At 32.1% G+C, this 11686-nt stretch overlaps 1 protein-coding gene across 4 annotated transcripts; it reads left to right on the top strand.

The window, feature by feature from the left end:
- Nucleotides 1–2993: 2993 nt before the first annotated feature.
- Nucleotides 2994–11182, top strand: LOC109814491 (cell division control protein 2 homolog). Of its 4 annotated transcripts, XM_020378940.3 has the most exons (9): nucleotides 2995–3244; nucleotides 3368–3552; nucleotides 4388–4508; nucleotides 5311–5484; nucleotides 6376–6539; nucleotides 9722–9809; nucleotides 9907–9960; nucleotides 10697–10827; nucleotides 11053–11182. In XM_020378940.3, the coding sequence occupies exons 1-8, from the start codon at nucleotides 3236–3238 to the stop codon at nucleotides 10784–10786; spliced, it is 885 nt and encodes a 294-aa protein (XP_020234529.1). In that variant the 5' UTR covers nucleotides 2995–3235; the 3' UTR covers nucleotides 10787–10827; nucleotides 11053–11182. The 4 variants fall into 4 exon arrangements, 3 of the variants coding, with proteins under 3 accessions (XP_082924852.1, XP_020234529.1, XP_020234528.1); XM_020378939.2 differs by having other exon boundaries at nucleotides 2996–3244; nucleotides 10697–11182; XR_014431663.1 differs by lacking the exons at nucleotides 9907–9960; nucleotides 10697–10827; nucleotides 11053–11182 and adding an exon at nucleotides 8961–9161 and having other exon boundaries at nucleotides 2994–3244.
- Nucleotides 11183–11686: the final 504 nt, after the last annotated feature.

The following is an 11686-nucleotide window of genomic DNA, read 5'->3' as shown; positions in this document are numbered from 1 at the left end:
CAATTTAGTCTCACTTTTATTTTTTGTTTCAATTTGGTCCCAAATAAATTAATTGGTTTCAATTTGGTCCCTAATAAATTAATTGGTTTCAATTTGGGACTTCAGTCTAAATTATTTAAACGGAGTTAATTATTGGCCACGTGGGTGCCACGTAGATGTATAGGTGGATTTCACGTGGATGCCAATTTTTTTGAAAACACCTGGAACCATAACCGCTCGTTCTGAAATCAGAACGGGCCGTTCTGGATGCACTATTGGTGTGTTAATTTTGCATCTGAAACGGGCCGTTCCAGATGCAAAATTAACCCACCACCAGTACATCAGAACGGACTGTTCTGAAACCAGAACGGTCCGTTCCGGATTCAGAACGGCCCGTTTCAGAACGCCAGTTAAGTGAAAATAATAGAATTATTAATTTGTTTTCTTTTAATGTCCTCTAAATTTTTATACTCATTTAAAACAAAAATATTTTATATGTTAATTTGAATTAATTTAACGAAGTATCATATGATTTTTAATTTTTTAAATTTTTTTATAAATTTGATCTATACATGAAAAGTTTTTTAATTTAACAATTAAATTTTTAAAAATTTGATATAGAACATTAATTATTAAGTAGAATAAATCTATCAAGACTTACTCTTGAAGTAAGTATTTTTTCTTCATTAAAAATGAAGATAATTTTACCACAAAATAAAAAATAATTAAACAATATAATAAAATATAAAAAATATTAATGTATTTATTATATTAAATATAACAACATAATTAAAATATAATTAATAATATATATTTTATAAAATTATTAATATTTTATATATATAAAAAAATGAAAAAAATTATTACTATGATTAACTTAGATCCGTCCCTGCATGTGGCTGTGTGGTGAAATGTTAGTCTTGTCTATCCTCTTCCTTTACTTTAGGTTCTACCTCTTCAAGAACAGGTTCTTGTTGTTGGTAGTAAGTGGTTCACTCCAGCTTGACTAACAATGAAATAAAATCTGCTACCATTATCTTTAGTGATACACTGCATTGTCCTTAATGATACACTGTATAGCCCAACTGTTTAATAATTGAAGTTATCAACTTTCATTGACAATATTATCAAATTCAGTGTTTGAAATATTTTGTACCAAATCCACGTGGATGCCACGTAGATACACACGTGGATGCCACTTGGATGACTTTTTTTTTTAAAACACCTGGAACCAGAACGGCCTGTTCTGGAACCAGAACGGGCCGTTCTGGTTGCACTCTTAGTGTGTTAATTTTGCACCTGGAACGGGCCGTTTCGGATGCAAAATTAACACACCTAAAGTTCACCCAGAACGAGCCGTTCTGGTTCTAGAATGGGCCATTCTGGTTTTAGGTATTTTAAAAAAAAGTCATCCAATTGGCATCCACGTGTGCATTTACGTAGCATCCACGTGACTAATAGTTAACATCGTTAAAATTTTTTTGACAGAAGTCCCACATTGAAACCAATTAATTCATTAGAGACCAAATTGAAACTAATTAATTTATTTGGGACCAAATTAAAATAAAAAATAAAAGTGAGACTAAATTGAAACAAACAATTATTATAAGAGACTAAAATAGATTTTTAACCTATTATTTAAGACATGAACAAATAAATAATTATCTGTCTTTGTTTTCGTTATTTATCCTTATTTGTGAATTTTTATTTGGGCATGATGGAATCGTTTGATGATGCAAAATTATTATAATCTTCTTTTATGGCTTCAAATGGGAGGAAAAATCTTTGAAAAGTTTATAATAGGTTTTTCAATATCATATTATGTATCAAAGATTCACAAACATCTCTACATTAATATGCTATTATGTATTTTAAATTTAAACTCTTATTTTAATTATTACTCAAAAGATTTATATCAATGGAAGCTTTGTATGTTTTTATAAATTCATATTCTTCATCTTATTATAACAATGTGGGATATTGTATTTCAATAATTTTCCTTTTAAATTAAAGACTAAAAAATTAAATTTTTTTTAATTAGAAATATTTAAACATATTCCAACAATTGTCAGGTGAGCAATTTGTTGATCATTTGAAAAGAAATGTACAAAGCGGTATCCAAAATGAAGGAAATAAATTGAATTATTTTTATTGTATAATAACATAACGTGCATTTATACATCAATAAGGAAATCATAATCATGAAAAATCAGCTATTGATAATCATTAGCAAATTTCTGAAAAAAGCAAAATCAATTATTTTTTTATTCTAATAGTTATTTTACTCTTTATTGCCTAAAAACTAGGAAAGTCAAAAGTTGACTAGATTCACGTGTCATTCTAATTAACACTCATCCTCTTTTTCTCATGTATTAAAATGTCGTTGAATAAAACTTTGAATTCAAGAAAAACTAAGCTTTGAATTTCAATGAACTAAAATAAATTTTATAGGGTTTAAAATCAAACTTAAATTTTATTAAGACTAAAATAAGATATAAAGGTTTTTTAAGGATAAAAAGAAAAAAGAAAATTTGCCTTGTGGATGCCATGTGCCATCTTCGTCAACCAAAAAAAAGTCCATATGAACAATTATGTCATCAGGAATGTTCAAAAGTATTGAAATAAATTGAATTGTATAAGAACTGAACTGCAAAAACAATTCGTCCAAATTGAATTAAACAGAAAAATAATTGAACAAACTGATCTGAGGTGTTTTATTAATTATGCAAATTAATTTGAATTGAACTAATTTTTTTACAGTGAAAAATATAAAAACTGAAGAAATTTTTATCCGTAAATTCAATTTTTTAAACACTTCTAGCTACGCATGTAACTCTGTTAGTTATGCAAGCACTAATCTAATAAAGTTAAATATTTGAATAAAAAATAACACATGTTATAATTTGAAGAATTAAATTTAGACGAAAAACATTTTAGGAAAAAAAATAAATTTGAGAAATTTTAAAAGAAAAAAAAAACATTTTTTTTCCTTTAAAAAAAAAAAAGTTAGAGTACTGGGAACAGGGATGTGAGGAAAGAAATTGAGACCGCGTAAAGTAAGTAAGGGGTGAGAAAGAGAGACCGCAGTCTCTGGCCAGAAAGGAGGCTGAGACCAAGAGAGGCACTGCACAGTGCACACATTATTCCCGCCGCGCCACTCTCTCACTGTTTCTTCCACTCCTAACTTCTCAGATCTTCTTCTTCATCTCTTCCTCTTTTCTCTTCGCTGATTGTTTGAACTTAGAGAGCTTCTCTGATGGAACAGGTTTGTAAAATGTAAACGCGCTGCGTTTTGAACTTCCGCTTTCACTTTCTCTTTTTATATTTCCGCCGACTCTTTCCCTCTACGCTCTGTATATGTATGTCTGCGTTTTGTGGATTTTTGCAGTACGAGAAGGTTGAGAAGATAGGTGAAGGCACCTACGGCGTCGTTTACAAGGCTCGTGACCGCGTCACCAACGAGACCATCGCATTGAAGAAGATTCGCCTCGAGCAGGAAGACGAGGGCGTTCCCAGCACCGCCATTCGGGAGATTTCTCTCTTGAAAGAAATGCAGCACAGGAACATTGTTAGGTATTTCTGCTAACTGTTTCTCAGGAATGCGTTGCTCGTTAATTATGCAATTCGTGTAACTAGCAAGAATATTATGTGGTCGTAATGCTCAGTGTGAGCCTCAATGTCTCAACACGGTCTTCGTTTTGTTTGGTATTTGATTCTGCATAGAACACCAATGTTTAGGCATTTAAATAATAGTAGATGACAGAAGCTAGGTAGGGCACGGTGATTATTTCGACATGGTTAAACTCTTGTTGGATGATGTTGCTGATGGTTTATGCGTTTATTAATCGAACAATCTGTGTATTTTCTTGATCACTTCAACGTTGCATTATAGAAAATGTTGCCATTATCGTGTTGTTCATATTCTTCAGTTTTGTCCGTCTTGTGACAACCTGTTTTCGTTACTCTAAATATGTTCAAAATGGTAATTTTAGGTCAACTGGTAAAGCTGTCTGATATATTTTCTTACAAACCCTATAGCTGTTCTGTGAATTGTTTGTGTATGTGACATTTGGATGCACCAATGATGTGTGAACATTTTCATTTCCAAGTGCAGCTGTGTATGTCAATAAAAACCCATACTTAATGTCCCTATGATTTTCACTATCCCAGCATAATGCTCCCAAGTGACAGATTCTGTCTGCACTGTTTTGTAAGTTCTACTAAAGACATGCTTGTGGGGTGTTATGTATGCATCAAAATTCAAAATTAGGATTGAATGGCCCAAGAAAACCTGTTGACTTTAGTTCATTTAATTATGTTGATTCATATAGTTCATACATTATTGTCCTAATGTTATTTGTCTTTTTAGTCACTTTCTTATTATCATTGGCATATGTGTGGAGGTCAGGTTGCAGGATGTAGTACACAGTGAGAAGCGTTTGTATCTGGTTTTTGAGTACCTTGACTTGGATCTAAAGAAGCACATGGACTCATCTCCAGAATTTGCAAAAGATCTACGACAAGTAAAAGTGCGACTTCTCTTCTCTTCTTTCCTTTGTAGATTTTTGAACTTTTTGTAACTAGACTTATAATTATAAGAGATCCAGAAATACAACTTTGCCACCAAATGCCTGGTTCTCTCATCCTCTTACTTGTCTTTGCATAAATTAAATAAAGCAAATATGAGAGCCAATGATGATTAAATATGGTTTCAACATAACTATAGCTTGTCAAAAATGCAGGTCCATACATATTATGCTTGTCTCATGATTTTTGTGATGAATTACCAGTTACGTGGATAGCAGTCAATTGGTATGACTTTGTCCATAATAGTTTCCTGTTTTGAAGACAAGTGATGCACTGAATAAGTTTGACCTTTAGCATATTGATTTGGGCTGTTAAGTTCTAATTAAAATTGAAGGTGCTAAAGAGGAAATCTCTATTCTATGGAAAAAATAAACTAGGTCTAGGTCAATAAGTTAATGATTCTTATTTGTTTTTGGAGTTTGGTATTGTGTTTGTTAAATATTATATAAAGTAGTTAATCAGTAGAAAAACTTTGTTTTCTTTGTTCAAGTCATTGCAGTATGACAATAAAGATGTTGTACTGACATGCAGCCTTTTTAATTCATTAGATTTTGGCTCCTTTCCACAGTTCTTGTTAACTTCCCTTTTCATTGTTTGTATGTTTGATCATGACTAGTTATTTCCACCTTATCTTGCATCATTAATTGAATATGTTTTATTGTGGTTTCGAAACAAGATGAGGTAATTTTGGCAAAGAGGATCGGTTAATTTAGAAATTAAATTTTTAAATGTTGTTTTCTGCAGATGTTCCTTTACCAAATTCTCTGTGGCATTGCTTACTGTCATTCACATAGAGTTCTTCATCGTGACTTAAAACCACAGAATTTGTTGATAGATCGTAGCACTAATGCACTAAAGCTTGCAGATTTTGGATTGGCTAGGGCATTTGGAATTCCTGTTAGAACATTTACACATGAGGTTTGTGGGCAACCTTTTACTGGCTTCTGACTATGGAGACAATTAAATTTGAAATTAATGAGCCCATGTACTAGAAAAGAAATCAGTTGTGCACATTTTAAGGTTGAATGTTTTTGAACTCCAAACTTTAGTTACTGCCCTATAATGCTAAAACAATGAAACAGATATTGGGGACTAGATTGGTAGTTTGTTATTTCTTCTCCTGATCTAAAATTCATTAATGTGTTTTTGCAGCTGGCCTTCTACTTATTCTTGTCCTACATTCTGTATTTTTTTTATTATTAAATTGAGGAGAAGATGATAGAAGATCGTGTTATGTGGTTTGGTCATGTGAGAAGACTAGAGGCTTGTTAATTCCATCTGTTTTTACTAGAAAATTGCATAATGGATTCTTAATTTCAACTGTTTTACTTTAAATAACACGTGATAGTTATCTGAGTCGTAAGAAGTGGATTTTCTTCAAAATTTTGCAAATTAAACATAAAGAAATTGCCTCATTTGAAACTCTGAAAGATTATTGGTTTGTTTCATATTATCTGTCTTGTTACTTGTCTTATAAATTTGAAAATTTAAATTTATGAAACACATAACTTGCTACTTGTTAGGTTCGTTGTTCCTTTTGCTATATAAATACAATGTGGCTATATATATACGTGTTTATGTGTGTGTGTGTGTGTGTATATATATATATATATATATATATAGCCACATTGTATAGTCTTTATTTTTTTTCAAATGAAAAAAATATTAAAATTTTATTAAATTGATAGATTTATGGAAGTAGATTCTTTTAAAACATAAATCTTGTGGTATAATGGTAGATGGACATTGAAAACTTCATATCATCTTTTTTTTTCTTTTCTGAGTGATAGTGTTGGTGGTTTCTTGTAGGTGGTAACACTGTGGTACAGAGCTCCAGAAATTTTGCTTGGATCCCGTCATTATTCTACTCCAGTTGATATTTGGTCAGTGGGATGCATATTTGCAGAGATGGTAAATCAACGTCCTCTTTTTGCTGGGGACTCTGAGATTGATGAGTTGTTTAAAATATTCAGGTGAATAGCCTTTTTGTTGTTTTGCCATAATTTTTTTTTGTTTTTTGTAAGGCATATTAAATTCTGTTGGCTGAGAACTTGACAAAAAATGTCCACCTAAATTCTCATAGCAGTCTCTAGCTTCTTCCAACTAATGTGGATCTTAATGATTGGGAGGTTGCAAATACTTTTTTTAGTATTTAATATTTTGGAATGTTAAGTATTGATGTAATAATCTGATGGATCAATGCAAATAATATGCATGTTTTGTGATGTCCCATATGCTTGTATTTTACATTAACATTTCTCAAAGTTTTGATACCCATTTGGTTTTTGTGGAGTTGAATTTCTGTCAATTCTTTGTTATCCAGTTTGGGGATATGGGAGGAAAAATGTCAGAAATCCTTTGAGGGATTTGCTATATACTTGATGTGTGGTCTTTGGATCAGCCTAGAATTTAGTCGGGTATCTTGTGGTCAAAGTGTATAGTTTTTAGTTTGAACATATTCTCTTTCACAGCTTGCATTAGTTGTGTTAGATTGTACATTAGCTAGTTATATTTGTGATTTGCTTTCTATACTCTCATATTTACTGAGTTCTGGGCATGCCATTGAGGAATACTTTTAATTAAATACTGAGCTTTTGGCCATTCTGAGGAGGGTAAAGTGTTACCATCATGTGCTGAACTGAATATGATGTCTGTTGGCCACTTTTTATTTTTGGAACCGAATGCTCTGATCTTTAAGCAAAAATGCATGTTTGTGGACTAGCAATAAAAAAATGTGCTTTACATGGCCTTTGTATTCTTCAGCCTGTGAATTTTGGTCTCCAGGGAATCTCTTTGGTGGCATGTGGATTGGAAAGCTCTTGTATCGATTGTAGCCTTGTAGGATGCATGTTACTATTTGATTCTTTTTATAACTTTCTCTAAAAAGGGGATTTATAATTCTTTACTTTGCATTTCTTGTCTTATTATCTTGTATATAAATGCAGTCATACATGTGTATATATAGGCTCATAGGATAGTGTGCTTAGTTTTCATTTTTCAGTTTTGACAAGTAATTGAATTATTGACCAACTAGGCTGCTTTGTCCCATATTCTTGCAGACTCTGTTTGACTCAATTTTTTTCTCTCTATCTTAAAACACCCCCTTCCCCTCCAAATGAGTATCTATAAACTAGTCTAGGCCAAGTAAAAAGGAGTGTCTTGCTTGGATATTTATGGCTTGTTTGGGTAAACAGCTTAATGATGTACATATTCAATAAGCTCAGTCAAATGAAAGCTTATTCACAAGTTTGACTGTGAAGCTCATTAAATTGAGCTGAAAAGAGCTTATAAGGTCATAAGCCACTTTCATAAGTCCAAATAAAGCTCTGTAGAAGCTTTTCCAAATGCCTGCTTTTGGTCATTGATGGCCTAAGAATGTTCCTCAAATTTTTATTTGCCCATCTGTACGTTTAACTTCAGCTAAAAGAGTTTCATCTAAATTTCAGAGATCACTTGTGTTTTAAAAAACTGCTATGAAGACCCTTAGATGTTTCCTGTTCTTTCAAAGGAAAATTGTTATTTCAAAGATCTAGGGTAGGGATATACATGAATCAGTTTGGTTTGGTTCTAGAGAGGAAAAAATCTAAACCAATCAAAATCAATTGGTTTGGATTTTGAATTTTTTTTTTTCAACAAACTCAATCCAAACCAACCTAGTGAACAATTTGGTTTGGTTTCACTGGGTTGGTTCGGATATCAGGTTGGCAACCTATATATACTTTTAAAATCTCATTGAATTTAGAATACCATTTAGTATATATTTGCTAAAGGTAGGGGAATTTCTCAAATTCTAGAAAAGATTATATATAGAGGATATATCTAGTGAGAGGGTAATTTAATGAGAGTTGGAGGAATAAATTTGGACCATACAATCATACATAGGTGGTCAAGATTTAATGTCATTGGTCACTTAAATGTGATGTTTTAAAAAAAACACATGACTTTTACCTTTTAATCTTGAGCCCTTGACCATTCATGATTAGACCTAAGGGTCAATATTAATTCCTCTCACTCTATGAAAAAGGCCCTCTAACTAGATGTTTCTCCTATATATATATATATGTGTGTGTGTATATATATATTATTAATTGGTTTGATTTTGGGTTGGTACAAGTTCTGAGAATATGAACCCAAAAGCTGAACCAATGAAGATCAGGTTTCATCATATTGTTTTGTGTTGGAGTTGATTTTGTCAAAAAACTGAACCAATTAAATTAGTTCAGTTTGGTTCGTTGGTTTTATTGGATTGACCTAATCCAATGAAGACCCCTAATCTAGGTTACTGTAGGTTTCAACTTTTAAAGTTGATTATGAATACTATTGGGGCCCTCGTCTAGGTTTCAGTTATAGATAATTTCATGGGATGATTCACAGCTTGATTGGGTCTGTTGCAGGTGGTTGAAGGATAAATCGGGCACAAGCCTCAAGCATCCATGTCAGTCAAGGAAATAAAATAATTAGAAAATTTCAGTTCTATATATACTTGATAGGCAGGGTGAGCCTTGGCACAATGGTAAGGTTGCTGCCTTGTGACCCTGAGGTCACAGTTTCTAATCCTGGAAATAGCCTCTCCGGTCTCCACTAGTAACGATAAGGTTACATACATATACCCTCCTTAGACCCCACTAGGGGAGCCTTGTATGTGGGGCCACCTATTTATATACATGATAGGATATTTCATATATAATGAGAGCTTCCTTTCTAATACATTCACATTTGTCTTTCCTACACTTTTTCCCATCCGTTTTTTGTTTTTTTTTCTCGTGACTGGCATGGACCATTTTTGCATAGTATCATCTATACTCTACTACTAGTATACTACTACTTGAGGGGTGATTGGTGAAGCCATAATATGGTAATATGTAGGTGATTATTGATTTTCAGCCATAGCTTAAAATTTTTGTACCTGCTACATCCTCTTTTTCAAACATAGTTTCCTTTAAATTATCATTGCATATTTCTAGCCATTAGCCAACCAATTAATTTGTGGCTTTTGACTTCATAGTACAGAAATTGTCATATTGTAAGTATTGCAATCTATATAATGCAACCCATATATTTTTTGCTTCCAATTTCCAAACAGGCATGTAACAAATAAATAAACAAAGCTACATAATGCATGCTTATATTTTGACACATCGTTCCTTGTATGAAGAATCATGGGTACACCAAATGAAGATATATGGCCTGGAGTTACATCATTGCCTGATTTTAAATCAGCCTTTCCCAAGTGGCCGCCCAAGGTAATTAAATGGGTTTTGTCTTTACATTGCTTTAATTGAAAGTTGGGTTTTTCTTTACATAAAAATTTAGAATTTAATATTATTTTGGACTTTGCAGGACCTGAAAACTGTGGTTCCAAATCTTGAGCCAGCTGGTCTTGATCTTCTTTCTGTAAGTGGAACATCTTGTATAATATTTTTTAAATAATAAGAAAGTCAAATGTTTCTCTATTATGGTGATAAATGTAATATTGTTACCGAAAGTTATATTTTTTCATCATTAGTAAGGAGACAGTACTTTTTGTTCTGTTGAGAAACGGGATAAAACAAAAGAAAATGCATTTTGAAGCAGTAACAGTAAAATGAGTATTAGATGGAAATCTTTCTCTTCTAGATGAGCCCAATAGCTAAGAAACTCTTCATTATTTGGAATTTGATAAGGATAACCATGCCAAATGAGGATATCAAGTCTCACATGCTTTTGTTAATGATATTAATAAATTGTACCAATTAGTAATACTCATGATTCTACCAAATGCCAAATGAGGAACTTATGAGTCATGATTCTAATTTTAGTTGTTCCCTCCAATTGTACCAAGTAGCTTTACTTAAAACCTGTATGGTGGTATTATCTGTTAACAGCGCGTGCCTGTCCCTTTTTTTTTTCGGCAAACCAAGTATCTCTTGGTCAATACTTAAGGACTAATCTTCTGAAACACTTTATTTAGCATAGCGAAAGATCCCGTAACAATTTACTTCATCTTTATTATTTTTCTATCCTTTATATCAATCCATGTTTTGCAATTAAGTTCTTTTTTAGATACTAATATGCAAATGTTTTATGTCCTCCCCAAATTATTATTGATTTTTTTTCCAGTGCTTAGTAGTGCATTTATATTGTATTCCAGAACATGCTTTGCTTGGACCCCAGCAAAAGAATTACTGCCAGGAGCGCTCTTGAACATGAATATTTCAAAGACATTAAATTTGTACCCTGATTTATTATCTTCGAGGCTGAGGTGTCTATATATGTGTATGGGTGAGTCAGAAACGTGTGCTATCCTTGCTTTTTTCTTGTTGGGACCGAACCATATTTCATTTATTTGTTCTTACATATTTGTTTTAGGTTCGGCATGAGTGTGATTTTATTACCTATACTATTTCTCTTTTCATGTTTTAGTCTCGATGCAATGCAACAAGCAAAATTCTCGTTTGCTTGATGTGTGACATGCCTAGTGCTAAATGCTGCTTGTAAAACTATTAGGTACTTCCGTAGGCTGGAGCATTTAAAATTGACTCCCGTTCAAGTCTGTAAGCTACTTCTATCTGCTGTCAAATTGGTATCAGGACATCAAAACATATAATTCATCAATGTATGATTAAATTATCTGATATGATTTTTAGGGTCGCTATTATATTGTCAAAATAATTCACATTTTATTTATATATTAACAAAAATGAAAAAATAAAATAAAATAAAATTTCAGGCAGTGTATTTATACCTTATTACAAATAGAAAATAGTTATATCGACTTTCAAGAGATTTTTTCACGCGTTCTGTAAATCCTTTGTGCGTTCTGAAATTGTTACTTAGATGCGCATCTTATTGGACTTAATCGGAATATAATTTTCTTTTATTAGATAATTGTGCGTAATATATCGCCCAGTATCAACAAACCCTTGCAACCCTTGAAAATTGAAATTGATAGGCATCTTATAATTAAATTCAGAGGCGAAAGAAGTTTATCTCTAGCCATGAACTGTGTTGACTTGTTCTGATCTCTTAGTGTATATTTGATATATACCAATTAGAATAATTATATTGAATGAAAACGTTTATAGTGATTATCATTTGGCAAAGACATAATGTTCATGTAAAACTATTTTAACTAGAATGA

This window comes from Cajanus cajan, chromosome 2, assembly GCF_000230855.2.
Source record: "Cajanus cajan strain Asha chromosome 2, NIPB_CcT2T_4, whole genome shotgun sequence".
In the NCBI taxonomy this organism is placed as follows: domain Eukaryota; kingdom Viridiplantae; phylum Streptophyta; class Magnoliopsida; order Fabales; family Fabaceae; genus Cajanus; species Cajanus cajan.
The sequence above is the reverse complement of the archived record's forward strand: the minus strand, read 5'-3'. Positions and strand labels throughout refer to the sequence as shown.

Bases quoted from the DNA above. Each gene is read 5' to 3' on its own strand.
- LOC109814491 (XM_020378940.3), top strand. The intron at 4,509-5,310 runs GTGCGACTTCTC...TGTTTTCTGCAG, and splicing joins AAGATCTACGACAAGTAAAA to ATGTTCCTTTACCAAATTCT. The intron at 5,485-6,375 runs GTTTGTGGGCAA...GGTTTCTTGTAG, and splicing joins TTAGAACATTTACACATGAG to GTGGTAACACTGTGGTACAG.